This window comes from Plasmopara halstedii, assembly GCF_900000015.1.
Source record: "Plasmopara halstedii genome assembly, contig: Scaffold_1561, whole genome shotgun sequence".
Taxonomy (NCBI): Eukaryota; Oomycota; class Peronosporomycetes; order Peronosporales; family Peronosporaceae; genus Plasmopara; species Plasmopara halstedii.
The window spans coordinates 211,296-233,855 of NW_020188473.1; the positions used below are offsets into that span (position 1 = coordinate 211,296).

General features: G+C 44.8%; 2 protein-coding genes across 2 annotated transcripts; one reads left to right on the forward strand and one right to left on the reverse strand.

Annotated features, from left to right (window-relative positions):
* Window positions 1-666: 666 nt before the first annotated feature.
* On the forward strand, window positions 667-3,018 carry PHALS_01454 (multidrug oligosaccharidyl-lipid polysaccharide flippase superfamily; the record flags this gene model as incomplete). Its single annotated transcript, XM_024715845.1, has 6 exons — window positions 667-916; window positions 993-1,085; window positions 1,663-1,703; window positions 1,973-2,000; window positions 2,102-2,847; window positions 2,932-3,018. The coding sequence occupies 6 exons, from the start codon at window positions 667-669 to the stop codon at window positions 3,016-3,018; spliced, it is 1,245 nt and encodes a 414-aa protein (XP_024581503.1).
* A 16,617-nt stretch (window positions 3,019-19,635) lies between these two features.
* PHALS_14786 (uncharacterized protein) lies at window positions 19,636-20,985 on the reverse strand. Its single transcript, XM_036407068.1, has one exon. The coding sequence runs from the start codon at window positions 19,883-19,885 to the stop codon at window positions 19,697-19,699; it is 189 nt and encodes a 62-aa protein (XP_036263329.1). The 5' UTR covers window positions 19,886-20,985; the 3' UTR covers window positions 19,636-19,696.
* Between the last annotated feature and the right edge of the window lie 1,575 nt (window positions 20,986-22,560).

A 22,560-nucleotide genomic window follows, 5' to 3' on the forward strand; every position in this document is an offset into this window, starting at 1 on the left:
TTTTTAAATAATCTGGATTTTTTGGGCTTGAGTCCGGTACTAATAAATAGAAGACCGGACTCTATTAGGGAAAATCCGTTAGTATGACGAGAGTGCTTTACTCGTTACTGTCACGTGACAGGGAGCGCTATCTACGAAAGCTATTATATAAATGAGTGTGTCGATTATATTTATCACCATTTGTGACTTATTAAATAAGCTTATAAAGTCGTACTTATTAAAAAAGTCTAGAATAAAATGCCCTTTCCAAAAGGTACTCAAAGTGGAGAAAGTACGTGTATCAAGTTCAAACCAGTGGCATAAATACGTCGATGTGTAAAAAATCAACTTTGTTCACCGAATAATTTTGAGAATTCCTTTTCTTTCTGCGTCTAGTTTATAAATTGCACGGAGAGTCGGCGCCTCGAACAGAAAGAAGGCATTACCATTTATATGTTGTTTGGTATGCAAATTTGACTATTTGATTGATATATTGGTGTAATGGATCCAGAGAAAATAAATCACTGGCCAAAAATGATTCTTAACTACAATTTGAGTAATGGGCACCGAATCGTTAATGGCATCTACATAACGTATACATGTGGCATAAATGTATGTATACATCTCATATATACAGGGCTTTCCTCTTCATTTTAAATTTGACGTGTTCACCACAAACCCCACAATATGCGACTGTCGGTGTTGGCATTTATAGTGACTCTGTCCATTTCCGTGCCAAAGTATGACGCGTTTTCTTCCTCTACTAACACGGACAAGTCTCGGGTTACACCGCTAATATCCGACATTGAAGACTCAGCAAATGTGCCTGCAGAGCTGTCCAGTGGTTGGAAAGCCCAAGATAGTCAGTATCGCCGACTAAAGCTGTTTGATCAATTAAACCCAGCCGACCATAGTAAAGTTGCCGCTCAATCAATAGGTACAGATATGATGTGAAAATATTATTTGGTTGAACGCGAACGTCTGACTTTGGTGGCTACGGGCATTTTTATTAGGTGAGGAAGATACAGCTGGTGTGAAGGACAAACTACCACAGCTAGAAACTGAACCCCCTCGTTTTGAAAATGAACAGCGAAAGTTGGCCAATGGTAATATACACGAATCCGATTTTGCAGCGTTTGAAAAACCAGAATATTTAAAGCGATTGAGGAGGCGTCATAGGAGGGATCATCTCCTCAGGCATTTCAGATATGTTACGGATATCGAATGGCGCTGGCCTAAATTTGCTAAAACCTTATGGGCGAAGTTGAAGAAACGCGTCGAACCCATCAAAGTTAAACCAATGTAAGGTTCAGCACAGTACCTTCCTTTCGCTTCACACCAACTATGATGCAGCACAGTATCGACGAAAAGACTTGTTGTACTGTTAGTATCTCGTATCATGATTCTTTCGCTTTTTTTTAAATCCGTGTTAGGCATTATCTTTTCCATTACCTCGATTTAAGATTTTATAAAGTACCGAGTGGGGTGACAGAATATCGGTAACGAATGATTTAGTTCAGCGCAAACCGCTACAGCGGTGGTGTTGAAACGATGCAGCAATTCCAGCAAACAGCAGAGTAAAGCAAGATGTTACTACTGTAATTATACAATATGTCCTACTATTCCGACAATATGATACATCATAAAATATATGAGACTTAAAATGTTATGTTCAACTTACAGCACATAAAGACGCCAAGTTAAAAATTCAAGACGAAATTCTGGTTTGTTTATCGTGCGCATCAGATGGCAACACAGAGCTAAAGAAATTCGCTACTAATCGCCTATCAATCATGATGAGCCCAAAGTGAAAGTCCGAAAAAGAGATTGAATCTAACTTTCGATTGTGTCGCAGGTCTCACTCGCTATTTTTGCTCTCTACTTGATAGATTATGAATTTCACTGGCATCTGGAATAACGGAATTGACTGCAGCTTCTCTAGCATCAATTTGGACAACAGTTCCGCTGCTGACTATCTGGTCATGCTCATCAGCTATTTCGACGCTGTGTCTTCAAGCATGGTGAGCTGGAAACACGAGATTGATGGGCATTTGGCTGCAGATGGGATTCACCTTGGTAGCGATCTGTACACCAGCGCTGATGCTATTTGATTGGTTTGTAGGAATTGAACTACGTGCAGTCACAGACGAGAAAGAGATTGTGCGTCTTGGAGTACGTTTTGCGCGCATCTTGTTGTTCTCTATCTGGCCGAATGCAGCGAACGCCTTTTTGCGGCTTTACTTTCAAGCTGTTGGCGTTATGATTCCTACAATTGTCGTAGGCGTGATCACAATAATGGTCTCTATTGCTGCAAATTATTTTTTATTTACGGTGCATTCGGTCGCGTGGGCCTGGGGTTTAACGGGGGCGACTGTCGTAGCTTCATGGTTTCAACCTATAGCACTTACGTGGTATTGTGTAGTCTACAAGAAATTCTACCTCCGAGTCTGGAATCAATGGGACTTTAACGAAACTACTCGCGAGCGCATGATCATATTCTACAATAATTCTGCCACAACAGCCGTCAATAGTTTAATGACTGACGCCGCGGCTTCGGTGCTTTTTTTAATTGCGGCGCAGATTATCGCTGCTAATGCTATTGTATCGGGATTCTGGCGTTTATTATGGGCGCTCTTTTGGGGGTTTGGAATGGGCACACTGTCATTATCGTGGCACTGCTCGCGTTGGGTGCTCTTGTTCTTCGTGCGGTTGTATTCCGATTGCACACGGCCAACGAAGACTTGCTTAACATATGCGCGTCAGAACTGCCAATTTTTGGGTCAAGTGCATATCCATGCATGGACCAGTGCAATAGCTTCATGGCTCTTCGAGTTGCCCACTGCTTATATATTTGCAGTCGCTCTTAAGGTAGGCTTCAAGGCGCTGTGGTACTAAATTTGCGTTATGGAGATACTCAAGCTAACTGTGTTACGTCGAATCGACTACGTTGAGATGGCGCGCATAGCTGTCAAAAAATGGAAGTGGAGAATGACAACGAAGGGTCGAGGGTGGCAGTGCGGAATACAGTTCTTTCTCTGACACCAACAGCTATGTAATGCAAACTACAAAGCGGCGATACATTTTACTAAGACAGTTCTGTAATACATATCGCGCCACCAAGAAATAATCCAATTAATTGAAATCACAACGCTGACTGAGTTGAAAATTTGTGAATTCGACGTGTTAGCACGCCGACTTTCTCCCAAATCACATCGTGATTATGGCTTTGGATCGTCCGATTTCGCTCGCAGCGCTGGTGCAAAGTCCTTCCACGCTTATATGTGGGGGCCTTCCACTCACACCCAGAGCACAACGAGCGCAAAAATATCGCACTGCAAGCACCTCCTTAACCTTGAGGTCATCACTCTTCAAATGTATTACCTGCGCATAGAGCAGCAGCAGTCAACAAACCCTGTACCCTTCCTGCAAGACGTTTCTTCGGTACTTGGAGCTGGCGAGAGTGCTGCTAAGTAGTGATTCAGTTCGCGCAGCGGATGAAGTAAAGCGCTAACCTAATCGTCTTAGGGCTCTACAAGCCAGCTTTATCAAAGCGGACGTCAAGGCAGCAACCCATTGCGTTAAGTTCCTGCTGTTACAATCCCGCTGTAATAAATACCAGACAACGGTCCCTCTTACGGTCATTTCGGGCGCCTCACCCGAGAACAAAGCGCTTTGACGGACAATGCTGCCTGTTCTCCAAACGAAACAAGAGTTGAGGGTACGACAGGTCACACGGTTACGGCACAAGGGTAACCTTGCCGAAGTGAAATCTAAAAGCTTTAGACTAGGGTAACCCATCTGCTTTATCAGCTACGGTAACAGCACTGTTTTACCCGCCGGTCCACCAAACATTCTACCACCCTTTGCTCACCGAGTAGTGTTAGTGGAAGTTGACCTTCCCGCACTGGCTCTCGTGATATCGCTCGGCTGTGGCGGCACGACAATTCTCTCCGAGACTGATATGAGTCAGATCTCGGATTTGTGCTGCTCCATCGCATTGCCTGGCTTGAGCAACCCGCAGATGCAGAGCCGCGTAACTGCTTTGGAGCCAAGTTAGCTTACCTACAGGGTATTTGAGATGCTTTGTGTTTACAACAGTGCAATTCACGTTCGGCTGGCTCGTAAGAGAGATAACGTAAGAACACGGGATACGTTCGTCTTGATTTGTGATACTGAGAGAATGCAGGATTTTACAACCGTGAGTGGTCTGATTTAGAACGTTTGCGACTATAGACGGCAAACACTGCATGTGTAGATTTATTAATAGTTTTTTTCTTTTGCACCAAAACATATTTTTGTGTGTTCCACCTAACTCTTGCATCAGCGTGTTGTTTTTGCTTGTCTTAGCTCTCGGCCTTAACGTGACGCAATCATCGCATGACGCTCAATCTCATCGAGATAAAATCACTGATTTTCTTATGAAGCGTTGTTGGCTGCTGTTTTTGATTAAGTATAAAGACATTAATGTAAAATGGAGAGACATGTGCTGCTTTGTTTAACCAAACGAATTAACGAACTTGCTGTGCACCATGGTCTCTCGGAGCTCTGGATGATGCCCTGTGCAATTTGTTCATGCGTTTCGTCTGATCTTATTGTTTGCAGATTGTAAGCGGCTGACGCATTTAACTTGTTGTGGAGCACATAAGTTTTGCCCGAAGATCGTTGTGGAGTGTGCTCTTTCATTTGTTATTATAGCTACCGCCAAGTCTTGTTGGTAAAAGATTTTGTCGAAGCAAAGCATGACTGATCCTTAGCTATCATATTATCGCTGACAGCAGCAAAATGAGCTATGCAATCTTTCTCAGGCAATTCCAAAAGACCACAATGTCGGTATTCATCGTTACGCGTCTTTTGCAAGACCGAAAGTATAGTTCATACTGAAAAACTGCCTGCCCTTTACAGGAACTGGAAGTCTGGCCAAAGGCGCCTACGCACGCGGCAAATCTTTAAGCCGCTGTCACGTGCGCACATACATGTTTACCACTTATACAGGCTGAGGCAACAATACATAGCGCGCACCGATCAGCATGTAATCCCTCTTACAAGGTGAACACCCTAGGAACATCATGTTCTGGTACAGTGTACCACACTTCAGGTCTTCATCGTGGGTTTACACAATTCGCTATGGATTAGTGCTGTAAAAAAGCAAGCCTTAAGATAAAACCTGACGATGCAGGCGTGCAACCGCTCGCTTCGATAAAGCTATATCCAGATTCGTAACAGCATTGCTGTTCGAAGCGTTTGGCACTGCAATTTATGTTGCGTCCGCTTCTGGCGTCCTACGTATCCCCTATTCGATAGGTGAGGTCACCGTCGTAACATGGAGCGATACATTGCCGGGCGATTCAATAGCGAAAAGGATTATCAACTCGCCATTTCTGTGATAGATATCGTGACGACACCACTACGTATAATCTATTTTGATCACAAATGGCTAAGAGCAAGCAGGTGCACCTTGAATTAGACGCGGGTATTTTTCATTGCTAGGGCTTCTTGTCATGAACAGGGTAGTTTTCCTCTTCTACCTTGAACAAGCGAGACTCAAACGCATTTTGTGTTTATATCCACCGGTATTTGCTTGAAGTACAGCACAGCTTATGGTATTGTCGCGTAGTCTGAAGTACCACGGATGACATGAAATGGCCGATTTGAGTCTTGTAATATCGGGCCGGGATACGAATGAGACTTTGTTTCATGCCGCCTCTTCCGCCGCATCCAACACTGACTGATTTCCTTCCAAGGATATCGGTGAGGTAGCGCTCTTTACACTATACTTGTACAAGTAGCTGGCCAGAACATGGTGCCACATCGTTAAGGTTTTTAAAAATGTACGATCAACAAAGGCATTTATATTTGGGGGATCTGCCCGCACGTCTTCCCTTCCAATGCAATAACCCAGAAAAATAATTTTGTTCAAAGGCTCACTTGTCTGTAAAAGAAAAATAGCGCTTTAGGCGCACCACTCAAGCACCGCTCGCAAGGGTTCAATTGTGGTTTTCCACTTCCGACATTTCTCTCAGCATGATAGTAGACAAATACATCAACGACATAGGTTTGTTCATGGCTACGATGTGACCTAAACAGCTGTATCAACAGGCGATTGAACGCTGCTGATGTAATAGATAGTCCAAGTTGGATAATAAGCCACTCCAATAGCTTTTCGCTCTGATTACTATGTGTAATGAGCCAATTGTCGATGTTTCTCAAAAGAAAGAAATGACTTTTATTAATTAGGTCGTGGTACGAAAGAAGGCTTAGTTGACTATACTGGTCTGTAGCGCATCCATTCTGGAGTTTAGTTTGGATTCGCGGCCTTACTCTGTACACTATAAGCATGTTCAATTCGCCACGTGTCTTTAGCCTTTCGGTCGTTGTGAGACAGAAAAGCGCATCAAGTAAGTATAATTATCATCATGTACCGAACATTCTTCGTGTTTTGATCATAAGAATTTCAGTGACGTTGGTAGGGTCATCGACGTGTGGCGCAGTATTCGTTCTACGAGCCAAGTAAATTTTAGGATAGACATCCGCTTCAGGCGTACTATGCGTAAAAGGTCACTTGTTGCTTAAAATATGAGAGCTGGCGGAGTCCAAAAGGGCACCGCTTTCAATTCGTACTCTAGGTGACTAAACTCACTGTTTTCCCCTCCTACAGCAGATACCAAGAAGCAGACGTTTGACAATAGCGTGAATTAATGCTTGGCATTTCGAAATACGAAACACGTTGCGGATATCGAGGTAAGAGCTTATCACCTCCGCTTTTGTAATTTAGAGACACTTCGTCAGTATTAGGCACCTGTTGCGGCTCAACAACACAACTGTACCGATCTACAACATATTCGCAACACAATTATCGCTGATAGCTAGTGATGTGCGGTACGCTGAGCGCTTTGCTATTTCTTCGCAATGAATAAACGTTGACGATGCTTTTGATCATAAGTTTTATCGGTACCAGGACAATCTTGCCGAATTAGAACTCCAGCCTCTCATGAGTTCTTAGACCCTTCTGCGGCTGGCTCTTGCGAAAGAATTCAATTGATGCAGCACAGCGATTTTTCTCTAAGCGTTTCTGGTCTTATGGATGCATGTAAAGATAGGTAACTGCATACAGTAGAAACTCATTGCCTCAGTCATATTCATGTTTGCCTCGGCTGCTATAACATGGTGTCATGCTCTTATGTCCTGTCGCTTTAGCCATAGCATCTCGCATCTTACTAAAAATGATCAATTTTAATGAAATATACCTACTGCTTGAGTTACGAAGTGTAACCGAGATGAAAGCAACAAGTGAAATTGATCGATAGCTTTTCATCCACGAAAACCGTATTTGCTTTGTGGTGGTGCCGATAGTACCAGGGTAACCAATCTGCAGCGAAGATTCCGTAGCTCTTTCGCTTAGAGGAAGATTAGTTAAGGTCGGTGACTTCGAACCAGTAAAAGTGTAGCGGATTGCAATTCACTTACCAAGAGTAACTACAACTTAAACTTTAATCTAATTTACTCTTCCGTTTAGAATGTAAACTGTTTAATGCAACAGGGCCGCCTAAATATTTAAATCTATAGGTTTTCCTATCTCTATAGAAATATATAATTAATTGTATAACTACTGGCTGTTCCAGTCACGTACTGACTTTTTGCTTAAGTGTAGCCACACCATTGTGTGGTCGTACCATCTTGTGCCACCCACACCATTGTGTGATCACACCAGGTTGTATGACCCACACCATTCATGAAACCCATTTACACAATCCAAATTCAAAGATTTGATAAAGTTGTCGAAGCATGTACTGCTACTCATACCCATTGAGTGGGAGCACTCGCTTCACACTTCGGTCTCTGTGCGTAATTGCTTTAACGAAAAACAAACACCACACAATTGACATGTTCCGTCTGACCATTTATCAAGAATTGGTCAGCGGTTGACACATCAATCTAATACAGAGAACATTGACAAACGTTAACTAAAAATTCGCAGTGAAGATCAGATTTTTATCCGTTACAGTGGCCATCGGCTGCCCTTTTGGTGAAAAACTCCCCGAGAAATACATAAACCTGTATCCTTACAGATCACATTATCACTGACAGCAGTGAGAGGATCCATCTTATTCGGACGGTCCACATAGATGACAATACCGTACTTCTTGGCGTATTCTTTCGAAATAGCAAAACTAATGTACATACTGGTGTCCAGCTTACACCTTGCCATATCAGCAAATTGGTATAAAACGATGTTTTTGGCGATGGTTAAATTTGTTGCCATGTTTCACACATGTGTACGTGAATGCTTACTGATATATACATGTTGACCACCAGTTCATATCGCTTAATTCGTAATATGACCTTTTGTTGGTATCATAAAAAGGACGTCACAATAATATGTACTTGATGTCCTTATCATGAAGCACCATCTCACGTCAACTGTCATGCTAGCCAGTTCTCTAGTGCAGCAAGCCTATGGATAAGGAGTGATGGTGCAACTTTGCAACCACTCGCTTTTAATCTGAAACCTGACTTCCTAAACGTACTCTTTCAAATGCTTCGAACAAACAATATCTGGAGCGGCTGACTTGTACACGATTCATAACCGGCCATCAATTGGCGACATCACCATCGTTACACTACAATATGACGACGCGGAAGCGCATTCGCCACTATATTACGCCGACCCGTCATATGTCTTGCCTTGAAAATATACTCACCACATAAAAAACTTCCATTTTGCTTTTTCTGTAAAAGTTGTGGCGGCAATGTCGCTGAGTTCGTAATAACAATCGGATTAGAGTCAAGGCGATGCAATCTGATCTTGACAAGGGTGAATTTCATTGCTAGTAGCTTCTTGTCGTGGATAGATTACTTCTTTTTTGCTGCCTTAATATTTTGCAACTCAACGCGATTATTCAGTTTTTTATAGAGACCAGACTTACACGGATCGATTGCCTAGTTTAATGATGATGACACCCGAAGCATGTCTGTTGATTAGTGGAGTCATTGTTGAACCAAATTGAGCGGTAGGGGGCCACATCACATAGATATTACTGCGAGAAAAGTCCATGTGCTGCACTATTTAAATTGAAAGCTACATTACAATGAAAACGAATTTGTTTCACGACGGCAATTGAACAGGAGTAGAAGATACCTTATGACAAAGTCTGAAGCGTATTACAAAATGAAATGAATAATCTGGAATTGGTAGAGCCAAAATTGAGGCAAGCATGACGCTGTTCCAAAGCCTTAAATACTTTTCTCTTGTCCCACCGAGCACTATTTGATATTCTTTTTAAGGACTTATGAGGGTTATTTCAAATTGTGCTTTACTTGAGCAAGTAGTTGGCTTGGCTAAACCACCTTATTACGTTTCTTTCTTACAGAGGCACCAGCCAATCTACAAAAATAATTATATCTACGTAACAACATATTTACAAACAAAAAAATCCTAAGAGATCGACCTGATTGGCGCAAAAGACACACGTTTCTATACTGGTCTATACTGGCTTTTAGCTCATTTAAGCCCAATATTTGAGCACCTCGCAAAAGAGTTTAATTTGGCGCTCCACATCCGATTTCCCGTGCTCTACACGACCATGGACAATTATATTGTCGTCGTAATTTGTGCATAGCCTCGACATGATTGATAACTCCATCACCGATAGATTGCATGCATAAGACAGTTTGAGTGGCATGGAAAGTGCAGCTGGGCTGCCGTAGCTCTTTGCAACTAAGGTCGCTAACATTACGCTCTCTCCAAGAACCAGTACGAGTGTAGCGGATTGCAATCCGCTACCTCCAAGAGTGCTTAGAACCTATTAGACCCTTCTATTCAATATTTAAACTGTTTTATTTGCGGTATAGCCGCCGTAAGTTTTCCTGAACAAATAGTAAAAGCTAATTAAAATGCATAACTTCTGGCTGTCCCGCCACGTGGCGGCTTCTTGTTACGGTCTAGCTACACCATTGTGCGGTCACACGATTTTGTGCGATCCATCCCTTCACACAAGGGTACGTGTAACCCCGTAATACTCTGCCTCATCAAAATGGTGATTACCCACAATTTACGTTTAAGTGTCGCCTATAGTAGCACCGATTCGACGGATACGCCATGAATACGATGAGGATTTACAACACCGTATCCTCTATAAATACCCACGACACGTCATCTCAGTCGTGAGAAGACGTACAGCTCTGTGAGTTGACACTACTGGTGACCCAAGTTGTACAAATGGACGAGCACATATGTGCGACGTGTTAAAGGGTGAAATACGTTTCGAATGCGGCGGTGCCACTGGTCAGCTTACCGGTACCCTCCGGGTGTTGGCAGCACATGAGTATGGAACTTGTGTTTGCTCTATCGAAGGTCTTGGCGGGCAGCACGGGTCTGATGGTCTCTGTCGACCGCTTAGGCAAGATGGATTAACTTGCGACAGTGTCGGACACATTCGAGGATGCGGGTACAGCGATGCTGTGTGTCGATTGTTTCTTTCGACAACATGGACATCCGGAGTCAATTGTATCTGGCAGAGACACACGCTTCACTGGGAATTTTGGTCGACAATCTTCAGGGTGCTGGGCACCGAATTGACTATGTCAACAGCGGACCATCCGCAGACCGATGGTCAAACTAAGCGCGTGTATCGCGTCGTTGGTTACGTTCTTAGCAGCGTCTGCGCTGAGACGCTGAAGCGCTACAGCGCTTTACTACCACTTGTAAAGCTCGCTCTGAACAATGCAGTGCATGCGTCTATTGGCTTAACGCCATTTTACGTGAACGGGCTTGTTAATCCTTGCGTTCGCTGACGCCGCCATTAAATGGCTCAGGTCCTCGTGGGGGAGGAAAAGTCAAGCGATTAGCTGATGTCAGCCCCCTCACTGTCTGTAAAGAAGTCGATGAATTCCTATCTACCAGACTGAGTGTCTTACGACACTTTCATGATGCGATGGCTGAACGCCCAGATATGCAGAAAAAAAATTGCACACAGAAGAAGCAGAAGAAATGTGAAAACTTTGAGGTGGGAGACTTGGCTGTATTTATAGCCAAAACCCTTCCTTCACATGCAGTTTCTGCTGTCTTCAAAACAAGCCTCCGTCCACGATGTATTAAACCTTTAGAGGCCGTGGCCAAGCGATGTCTTGCGTATACGCTTAATCGTCCGTTAAGGATGCACACCACCCGGTGTCTTCTGTGGGACTGGGATCCGGCGCAAGTGAATGCGAAAGTGTTGGCGCCAGGGCGGTTCCCAAAGCGCTCGGCCACCCAGAATCTGAACCAGCAACTGATTCTGAGCACGAAGTGCAACGAACTTTGTTTACAACGAGACAAGGCGCTCCACTGTCGCTCAAAGTTACGTATTCGTTTGCTGGACGGCTTGTCACCGCTCCAAAAGAGCGCGATAGTCCTCAATGTTAGGCAGTCGGTGCACAAAGCGCTCCAGGATCTCGAGGCCTTCCACACAGCGTTATGCAACCTCGGCAAAATGCTTGGAGGAGTACCGATCACGGCGAATTTTGGCCTCCAAAGCTCGAGGAGCATCGCGAGTCACCGGGCGGTGATCGACCAAATCGTCATCGTCCTCCATCGACTCTTCCCGATGAAAGTGGTGGCGTCTAGTATCACGTATAACGCCTCGGGGTCTACGTCAAGGACAGGATCGAACCCGATATCTTGCGAAGTGGCGGGGATACCCAAACTCCGAGAGCTCATGAAGGTTTGAGGTGCTTCAGCAAGACTGCCCAGACGTCGTGGACGTTAATGATCAGAAAAATCTTGACGCTCCGCGTCATCGTACGTCCCGCGCTTCTTTACAGTAGCATGGGAAGCCGAAGGGTCATGAGCAGAGCTCAAGATATGGCCTTTAGCTGTTGTGGTCGTAGACTCACCCGTTAGAATGCCACATAGCTCGCGGGAGCGTGATGGACTATTCCATGTGTTGCAGGGCTTCAATACGCAGAAATTTGGCGATGCGCTTTAATTTTGGCAAACTCAAATTGAAGATTGCGCTCTACGCGCACATCCACTTTCTTGTGGATCCGCCGTAAGGTAGATAGCGAAGAAAGTCTCCGGTGCCGCTGCACCCATCGCTTAAAGATCTCCTTATCTGCAGCGGTTTACCACTTACCAGGGGCGAGCGCCATAGTTCGCACAGCGAGTGCAGGAGCGCCTCCATTTAAGCTCAAAGTCGAGCGTGTAATGGATCCCATTGGATTTTCTTGAACTCCCAAAAAGCGAGCTCGGGGAGCTTTCCGATGATCAAGCTCAGCTTGTGTAGTGGCCGGGAGCCTGTCTACATAGACGTCTAACGATCGAGTGGTCGCGTCTTTTATTTCAGTAGCGGGATCCTCTTAGCGGAAACCGTATTCCACACGAGGTTCTGGGACCGAACGTGGACAAGAGCGCATAAGAGCCGTCCTGGGGTCAACTTCCAACTGCTGCCCCTATGTCTCGTCGAGGCGTCTGGTAGCAATACCAATTCCCCGAAAGTCGAGAGGTCGGGGATGCCTGCAAAGATTTGAGAAGGGCGTACGGGGCGTACATCGCGCCATTGGCGCTCCTCGTCCTCTTTATCTTCCCATGCTGAGAAAGGAGTATCCGACTCGTAGTCGACTTCCTCCGAATCCGCGATGAGAAAAGCCGCGGGCGCGGTGTGTGGTGCCCAGTTGCCGATTGCTTGGGTGTGCTTCCCGTGAAGCCGCAGACGAATTGTCCGGAGGTGCACTTGCCGGTGGGTGCTTTCGGATCCAGCTAGGCTGTGTGTTTTTGTGGCATAGAAACAGAGCTCATTCAGTGGATTGGTTTTCTTATGGTCTTAAGGACGTAATGGTGTCTTGGACACGCGAGCCCAACGAATATCGTTGTAACCGTGCGCGCAAATGCGCTGACAATTTCTACCAAACTTCTTGCTCCCGAGAGCCTGTAGCAGCGCTATACAATAACCATCACCTGCGTATACGGCGCGGATCAAATACGTCACTGACGACGTCATCGCCGTAATATGAGCAAGCTCATAATCCGCTCTGCGTGACAACGCAACAACCAAAGCATTCTGTTTTCCTGGCTTAAACTTCACCTCAAAGGTTTTTTTCTGTGAAGACGGAGAGCCACCTGGCTATCCTCTGCGAGAGGTGAGGCGCAGTGCGTATTCACGCATAATCTGTTTAGATCTTAAACGGCTTTGAGTGTATATTGAACTTGACAAGTGCATACTTCATCGCAAATGATTTCTTTTTGTGGACTGGGTAGTGCCTTGTTCTGACGAGATTTGAACGCGATCACCCGAACTCGCCTCTCGGCGTCTGCTTGTAGCAGTGCACAAGGGATGGCATAGCGCAGACAACACTGAAAGGACAATCAGGGTCTGGCGACGCCAGTATGTTACATGGCTAGGCTCTCTTTGATCCCGTCAACCCCCCCTATGCTCGGTATCCCAACACCATTCCATACCCTTCTTAAGAAGATTCGACAATAACCGCGCCATTTCCGCATAATTTGCGCTATCCTTATGAAAGTGATTGGCGAGGCCAAACCACTTGCGCAAGTCCTTTTGGTTCTGTGGGGTCGGCCAGTCCACATTTGCCTTGACATTAGCGGGATCCGCTCGATGGCCGCGCTTCCCAAAAAATTACCTTAAAAGGGGATTTTTTCGGCGCCGAAGATTCACTTGTCTGCATTAGCAGACAGCTTATTCGTGCGCATGCTCTCGAGCACCGCACTCAAATGGACGATGTGGTTTTCGCCATCTGTCCTTTCGTGCCTCGAACGACTGTTGAAGAATATGTCGTCAAAGTATGTTTGTGCATACGTCCGATGGAACCTGAACAACAGCGTCGCAAAACGATCAAGTGTTGCTAGTGCATTTGCCAGCCCTTGGGACATCACCAGCCACTCCTAGAGCATCCCTCTCGAAGTACTCACCGCTGTTAGCGGAATATTACTCGCTCTCATGAGCAATTAGTAATTCCCACTGACCAAGTCGAGTGAACTGTACTTATAACAACCAAACATATTGCTCTGGAGAACGTCCTTTCTCAGATTTGGCGTCTGTACTGGAATGCTTTTTGTAAGCGTGAATAATACGCCATTTGCCGTTCGGCTTCCGGATACATAACGTGGTTTTTAAAAGGTAATACTTGCTCACACACACCATTCCTATCTCCTGCCTCGGACGGAAAACGGCGTCGATGACGTCACATAGCATCTTAGGCAGGGGGCATTCGCATGTTACGCATTTTATTGGTTCCCGGAACCAGGTCAATCTCATGACGCACACCTCGGTCCGGAGGTTGGATCGACGGTTGGTCTTTGGTGATGACGTCTTAAAATTTCTTTACCGAATGATAGTGCGAATCCGAGGGATCCTTCAGAATCGACGATCCAGTTCGTGCGTTCAGCAACCCTCGACTTCCAGGACAGGTTCATTCAGAAGCGACGACTAGTTAATCTCCTCGTTCGATCGTAAAATGATCATCTCGGGTAAATTGCCTGCCTTCAAGGCATTACCAAACTCTTCGAAGAACATGTCGTCCAACTCAAGAAGAGCATTCACCGCAGGAATTGACTCGCTGGCGATGTCGCCGTATTTATTTCGTCCTACCGTTGACAAGAGTGTATAGCTGTGCGCTATCGTCTACGGTAGACACACCCTGGTCAGGGTTGACGTGCAGATAACATATTGCATCGCCGTCCCTTCTCTATAGAGGTTTACCGTCTCATCTAGATCATTAAGAACGCGCACTCAGCGTCGTCCAGTGTCATCACTCCCTCCTCCATCGAAGACTGGATGTTACTAACAAAATACGACGAAGTGCTACTATTTTCACAGTCTTCGTTCAGTGGATAACGTGCCACTCCACGCACATCAGATGGGGCCTTTCCAAGATGCATCGGACCTCTTCCGACCATGATATACTTGTCATGCAGCAACTTCTTGTAACGTGAGCAGTGCTCAGTGAACACATGCCACTCCACGTGCATCACTGAAGACTCGGCTTTTGGTCGACCATGCCACTCTTGGCATTCAGTAACTGCCTTGATACTTGAGCTGTGCTCATTGGATTACGTGTCACTTCACGTTCAGCCCAAGATCCAAGCTCGGGACCCCTGTCCAGTACACCTTCGGTGTTCGCCAACTCGGATACTCCGATATCCAGCCCACTGACTGTCCCGGTCCAGTACCCACGCCAATAGCGCTTTTGCTACCTAGCAGAGGTGGGTCCATAACTTACCAAAGCTCCAGCAGGAGACGTACGCGTAGTGCCCAAGGTCTTCGATCTCTGTAAATCCATTGCTCATGGTGTTCCATCCATTTCATACCAAGGAGAAGGTCATTCCTTAAATACAAGTTTACGATAAGCTGCGTTCCACCCTATCAAAGTCATGAAATCTATAAAAAAAGCGAGGTCCACAGGAATCCTTGACTCAGTGACACAAGTCCCCGTCACTAAGCGAGCAGTGCCGGTGGCACTCAACCGCACTTCGAGCGCCTCTGCATACAGTTCCTTTTATCGTAGAGACGCAAGCACAACTGCTCAACACTCCAGAATCGCTAAGGATTTTCATGTCTGCTCAAAGCCCTTCACGGTCGCTTTTTAGACCAGCAAGCCCAGCTTGCATACACATTCCGTTTTCAAAAGCACAGAGCTCTTTGCGGCTGGGCCCTGCTGCTCACAACCGCTTTAAGGCACAACAGAACTTAGTTCTTCCCCTAGAAGGGCACCGCGTAAACTGTGTTTTCTAGTTTCCCGCAACATATTTAGACTGGTTACCAGCGGGACGTCGGTTTCGTCGAACCTTTACTCACACTGCGCAAGGAACAACTAGTGCGAAGATAACGGGTGTCTCCACAAACATAACACTATCGGGTGTTTCATCGCTGCTCGGTAGCTCGAAGCTCTCCCTTCATTTTTCCAACATAGCTGAGATCCATTGGCTCAGGCATTTTCGACGAGCTCTGAGGGTGTGTTTTCCAACAAAGTCGTGCCGACTTGAGGTTGAATTCGGCATGCAATGCCTTAGTCACCGCTTCTGAAACGAAGACGGATGCACACAGAAGAATACCATTCTGGCCACGCCAGTGCGAAGGCCATTCATATAGACGGTCACTGCGACCGCCTCAGAGAAGGGATCGGCTGCCATCCAGGCAACGAGACTTCTTAAGTCTTGGGCAAAGTCCATTTAACTTCTTCTTGCCCTGCTGGGTAGCAAGGAAACACGATCGCACACGATATGCCTGGTTCGGCGGCGAGAACACTCGCAAAAAAGCTGATGCTTCAGCTCCTTCCAGAGAGGAACGCCGCTTTAGCCGAAGTACCGCACGTTAGTGTCCATTCTCGCGCTTGGACTCCGAGCTTGGAGATAGCTAGCGCCACGCGCTGTTACTCGTTCTGGAGAATGGCGGATGCGACAGCCATCTCGACCTCTCTCACCCAGAGGAGTAGATTCTCTTCACTCTTACCCTCAAAGGTCTGAACGCTCACCATGAGCGGCCTGGGTCGAAAGGAGTCATCCGTCGTCAACGGTGGTATCATGGACATAGTCGACGCTGACAACTTCCGCTGTAGATACTCTGACAGAGGATTTAATAGCTTGAAAAAGCCTCTAGACGTGCGCTTGTCGCCTTAGGTCCTTGTAATGCAAGGTGTTGCACGCCTTCAGGGCTGACGAGGGATATCAACTTATCAAACCCGTCCTGTATGCCCTGGGATAAATAGAAGAATTGCTTCATCCTCACAGAAGATAAGTCGTAATAACTCAGGCGTAGATTGACTGCGAGTGCTACGAAGTGCAGCGGGGCTCCTGTAGCTCTTTGCTTAGAGGAAGCTTTCTAAGGTCACCGACATTACGCTCTCTCCAAGAACCAGCACGAGGGTAGCGGATTGCAATCTGCTACCTCTAAGAGTACTTGAAGCCTTCACCAAGTCAGATAGACTCTTCTGCTCAAAATTATAAGTGCATTTCTCTATTTTTTTGCAGCAGAGCCGCCTACATCTAAACCCTTAAGTTTTTACGATTAAATAGTAAAAGTTTGTTAATATGCCTAATAATTGGCAGTCCCGACACGTAGTGGATTCTCGTGACGGTGTAGCCATACCATTGTGCGGTCATACCATCTTGTGTGACCCACCCTTCCATATAAGGGTACGTGTAACCCCGTTAGAAAATGTCCCCATCAGCCACACCGAACAAAACATTGACCGCAGTGAGAGGGATATTGCCGCCTCTTAAAAGCAGTTGATGGGAATTCACCCAATCAGAGACACTGAACGATATATGACCGGGCATGCTGTTTTCAAGCACATCATTGCTAGCTATCGGTGCTTGCGTCGAAATAGTGGGTGAATTTAGCTTATAATGACATGTACGCTTCGCCAGTTGTCAGGAGATTTGCAGATTTCAACTAAACCCGTTTCGTTCAATGCACGAAAATAGTGTTGACGACCCCTCACTGCTCTAATTAAGAATATTATTACGAAACACACACGAATGTGTAATTGAATCAAGATTTTGTTGAATGTAGTTGACTAACCTACACATGTAATTTATGTGATCTACAACTCTTAAGTTGCGCCCGCGCCTTTACGATCCGTTTACAATCCAAACAAAATAGCCAACGTTATACTTTAACTACATTGTTTAAATGGACCAACCGAGGCCATGTAATGATTACGGATCAGTCGGGCGTGAAGATCTCTGTTGTAGTTAAGGTACCCTAAAGCATCGATGCGGATCTGAATCGCATGGGATACTTCAACTCGACATTGCGATGGCGAATCTCAGAGAGCGGATTCTTAATCTCATCTTTGGATGCACACCGTGTCTGGAGTTCTTACGAGTCAGCTTCAGTGAAACGATCGCCCAACTTGAGCATTAGCAAATTGACGTTGCAAAGTTCAGCACACGCCGCAAACAGTGAGTATAAGCCAATAAACTTCAGCTCATCCTGTTTACAGCATCAGAGTCGTCTCCATGAGACGGCTGTTCCAACTATCCTTTAAGGGTCATTCTCACCAGTGAAAGCGCGTTACGATGGGTATTTCAGCCTCTTTCTCACGAACAACAAAGAACGAGGGTACATCAGGTCGTTAGGGTAATGGTATCAGAGTAGTCGTAACGGAGCGGTGCCCTGATCTCCCATGGGCTCACGGAAAAGATACACTTTTTACACTTCATCAGATGTCGGTTAAAGCTGTGGTGTACCCACCGTCTTAACAAATCTTTCACGTGAGAGTGGTATATCTCTTGCTTATTGAGCAGGACTGAGGAAGATCGACGCATCGACTGTTGCCTCTCGTAAGCTCACTTAGCTATGACGGCACGTTTGCAATCTCCGAAAGTCGAATTCAACATCGTTGATAGTTCCACGATAGGATGTCACGACACTTACCGCCGCTGGACCGTGTTATCGGTGTACGGCTAAGTGTGTCTTCGAGTCTAGACAGTGGTATATGTTCAAAACTTATATAGTCACTGGACCCGCTCTTGTCGAAGAACACCTTGGCATCTTTACCGACAATTGCTCGTATAGCGTCGGCACGAGGACCGGGCTTTGTCCGGAGGCTAATTGGGATAAGCTTAAGTAGAGTTGAGAGCAAAAAGTTTATTTGGACGATATATATGTCGTTCATACCACTGTTGTGCAGTGCATTGAAATACAAAAGGAGTGTAAGGCCAAATGTGGTTTACATTTTTTGTGTTACTGAAGAATTACGGACTATTGTACACATATACCTTTCGTTACCGATCCTGTGGTGCAGTGGTGGGCTGTTCACTTCAGAATCGGGAGGTCGAGGGTTCAATCCCCGGGCCGGGTAGAGCGGGGTTAGAGTGTAATGAATAAAGCCCTGCAACACGTGCTTGAAATGGCTTACACGACTCCTAAAAAGGGGTGTCGTTCTTAACCTTTTGTTGCTATTATATCGAACACAAGTATACTAGTGTACGAAAAGTACATCCGTTGTTAAAGTGCAAATGAAATTGTGAAAACTCATTAGTACCAAAGCATCGAAAAAATTGAATATAATGAGACTTCGCCAAGACGAGATCCGTGGGCAGCTTGCAGCACGTGAGATGAGTCGTCCAAATCTTATACTTGCGTTGGCTCGTTCAAACTGGCTTGGTCGCAGGTTTTACACTTACTGGTAAACATACTAATGATTCGAATCCTTCGTCTCCAAAGTCAAACTCAAGATATAAGCGTAGCATAAACACGGCGTTTCATTGGCAAGCATGGCTACACTCCATAAAAGTGATGTATTTACTGCAAAAGCAGGTCTGAAATTAACTTCGAGAGTCCACGGCGGTAAAAAAGACTACATGCACGGTTATGATGCAAACAACGACTGCCAATATCGAGCCGCGCAGCTAGTCCTTACACTGCTTACATCAGTATGTTTATTTCATTTCGCACAAATTTATAGTCTTACCAGCTCATAGTACATAATTTTGTTAACATTTTATCCTAATGCCGACACTATCATCAACATGCTACACAACCACAACTTACAATCTACGAATAACGTTGCCTTAACGATGATTAGCTGAGCTCAACTATTGGCCTGCAATTGTCTTTATGATCCACCCAGGTCCACTTAGAATAGAGAGCTTAGTTGACAATTCTGTTTAGAAATTTTAAGTCGAGTAATTAATATAGCCAGCAATTAAAAAAATTAATCAGGTTTTGACTGCAACACATGTATGTATGTCGGTTAAATATATCCGGAGAATATATAACTAGTCAATAATGCTGCGTTGGTCTTTGAAGTCCTTGCTTTCACTTTCAAAGTCAACAAGTTCTCGAATACTTTCTCGCTCTTGTTCATTTATGCCAAAAGCTAAGACGAATTTGCAGAATGTTGCTCCTTTACCAAGCTTCCATTGTTTTGAATCATTGAGCTTTAATAACATTTTAAAGCGGTTCATGCAACGACGTCAAACGTAACTCGTAAATCGGTCGGAACTCTCAACCTGCTTCCGAATTTAAAACGATGAAAGCACCACCAAATTCGTATACTGTCCCACGATGCTGTCGAAAAACGGTTCGTGGAGTGGATTAAAGGCTTAGAGGCAATGAACATTGCTTACGATTGCAATGGCATGCTCAAAGTTGGCCGTGTTATATTTGAATGAGTAAAATAACCATTACACGAACAGTTACACTATGACGTTCGATTAAGTACTGCATTTTTATAGCAAATCAAAGTTCTTCGGATGTCACTCTTAAAGGATGTACAGAAACATCATACCAAGATCAAGAAAAACAAAATCGTTGCCATAGTTTTGTGGACGAATTTAATAGCTCTCAAGCTTCGCAACAAAAAATGTGAGCTACATCGTGGCGCGAAATCTCCGTCCATTCCGTTCCAGACTTAAAAACACACCATCTGAATCGTAAAGTTTCATTCTCGTCTTCATTCATGTGAAGCTACGGGGGACGCTTCGCTGAATTAAGGAAAGCGCAGCAGCAATGGATATTTGACTGGGAACGACACGCCTAGGTCAAGGACAAGAATAGTCACCTGCAACGCCATGGACACATGTATCAATTCTTGTTGATAATCAAAGTACTTTGAAGATACATTCACACCAAACGAAGAGGAATGGTCACGTGCTGGTAACATGAACGAAACGCAAAGGACTTGTCTATTGTGGATCCTTCCATTCAATCAAACGTTTGGAAGACAATTGCTGATGTCGAAAATGAATCTAGTCCCTGTAGATGTGGCTGTCGGGGTTGACTTCTGCCGTTACGCTGACCATCTAAAAAATTTAATGCGATTCTACCGTCTTCTTACGTTATTTACATCACCGATGACCGATAACATTTAATTAAGCCTCAGCAAATGAGTGTGCTAGCTGTTAAAGGTTAAGATACTTTCAATCGCTTTTTGCGCAGTGAAGCTCGTAAAACTCTCTTCGCACCTTCCAGTGACCGGAATGGCCGCAACCTTCATATTGAGCCTTTAAATCTTATCACGGAAATCTTGGCGATCATTTACCACGCGGCGATGGACCAATATCGAATATCATTCAAAAACCAGACGCGCATGTAAGAGGCGGCGATAAAATAGGGTACATTTAGAATCCTGTATATACCTCTTTTGCAGACGAATATGTGACTCCGGTCGCAGACAATTTGCATGTATCTGCTAGAGCGGATGCAAAGAGGGTGAAGAAGAAATTGCCTTATCTTTCTAGAGGTGAGGCAATGACGTTGAAGAAAGCTCGATTTATCACTTGCACGTACTGAATGGAGACTTTCTCTGGGAATTGAAACAAGCGGTTTATTTAAAGTATTTCAGCACAGGCCGCTGCAGCGGCAATAGAACTAACAATGCAAATTTAGCGGTTTCATAAGCAAATCTAATACTGTAGGAATGTCAATTAACACAGAAAATAATCAGTGGGGGCAAAAATGAACCTGGTTCTTATGTATTTATTTGTGAAGTAAAGAATTTAGAAATCTGACTTGTTTATCGATGGCAGAATAGATCACCATCTATATAACATATACGTGTGGCATTAATGATCGTACATGGAATATGCGGCTGTCGATGATTGCATTCATCGTGACCCTGTCCGTCTCCGTGCAAAAGGATGATGCGTTTCCTCCCTCTACTAACTCTAATGAGATTTGAGTTACACTGCTAGTATCCGACATTTTAAATAATCGGCAAATGTACCTGCAGGACAAGGCTGGAAAGCCGAAGACAGCCAGCATCGCCGATTAAAGCCATTAAATCCAGACTATCTAAGTAAAAATACTGCTAAACCAAACGGTACAAATAGTATGTCAATGTAGTCTACCAGAAACGTAGCGACTATTGCAGAAATTTCGCTACAGCCTGAAAAGGAGATGTCCAGAGTATTATCTCATGGGACACACGCCTTCTCCTCATGGACTCCGACGGCCTGGCGGATCTGGTACTATTGAATGACACAGGCTTCATTTTGCTAAAAGCTTATGGGCGATGTTGAAGAATCGCGTCAAATTCTCCAAAATTTAGGTTCAGCACAGCACCTTCCTTTCGTTTTATACTAACTACGATACAGCACAGTCGGAGTTGGCTAAAGCGAGAAGACTTAGTTCAATGAGTTGCATTGTTGGTACTTCGTATCATACTTTTTTTGAAACTTGATTTCTCGAAATCCGAGTAAGATCTCATCTTTTCCTTTAATTGTAAGTCGTAAGAAGATTGAACCTCTCAATTTAAGACTTTACAAATTACTCCATGTATCGACATATTTTGGTGACAAAAAATTTAATCATTCATTTCAGTGCGTACCGCTGCGGCGGTGGTGGTGAAACGAAGCAGCGAACAGCAGAGTTAAACGAGACGATACTACTGCGATTAATTATACGGTGTGTCCGATAGAGTGTGTGGACTATATGTTATTGTTGAGTTGTGCGCAGTAGAGCGCAAAATGTGAAGTGAATATATTTTAGGTCCGTAGTTCGCAAACTGCTTGCTACTTCTAAGCCACTCATTTCATATACTAGGCTCATTATACTAGATCCTGATTTATCTTAGCCTATCACCGACTGCCATTGCGTGCGTAATCACTAACCGTATTGCGCCCGTAATCACTGACCATAA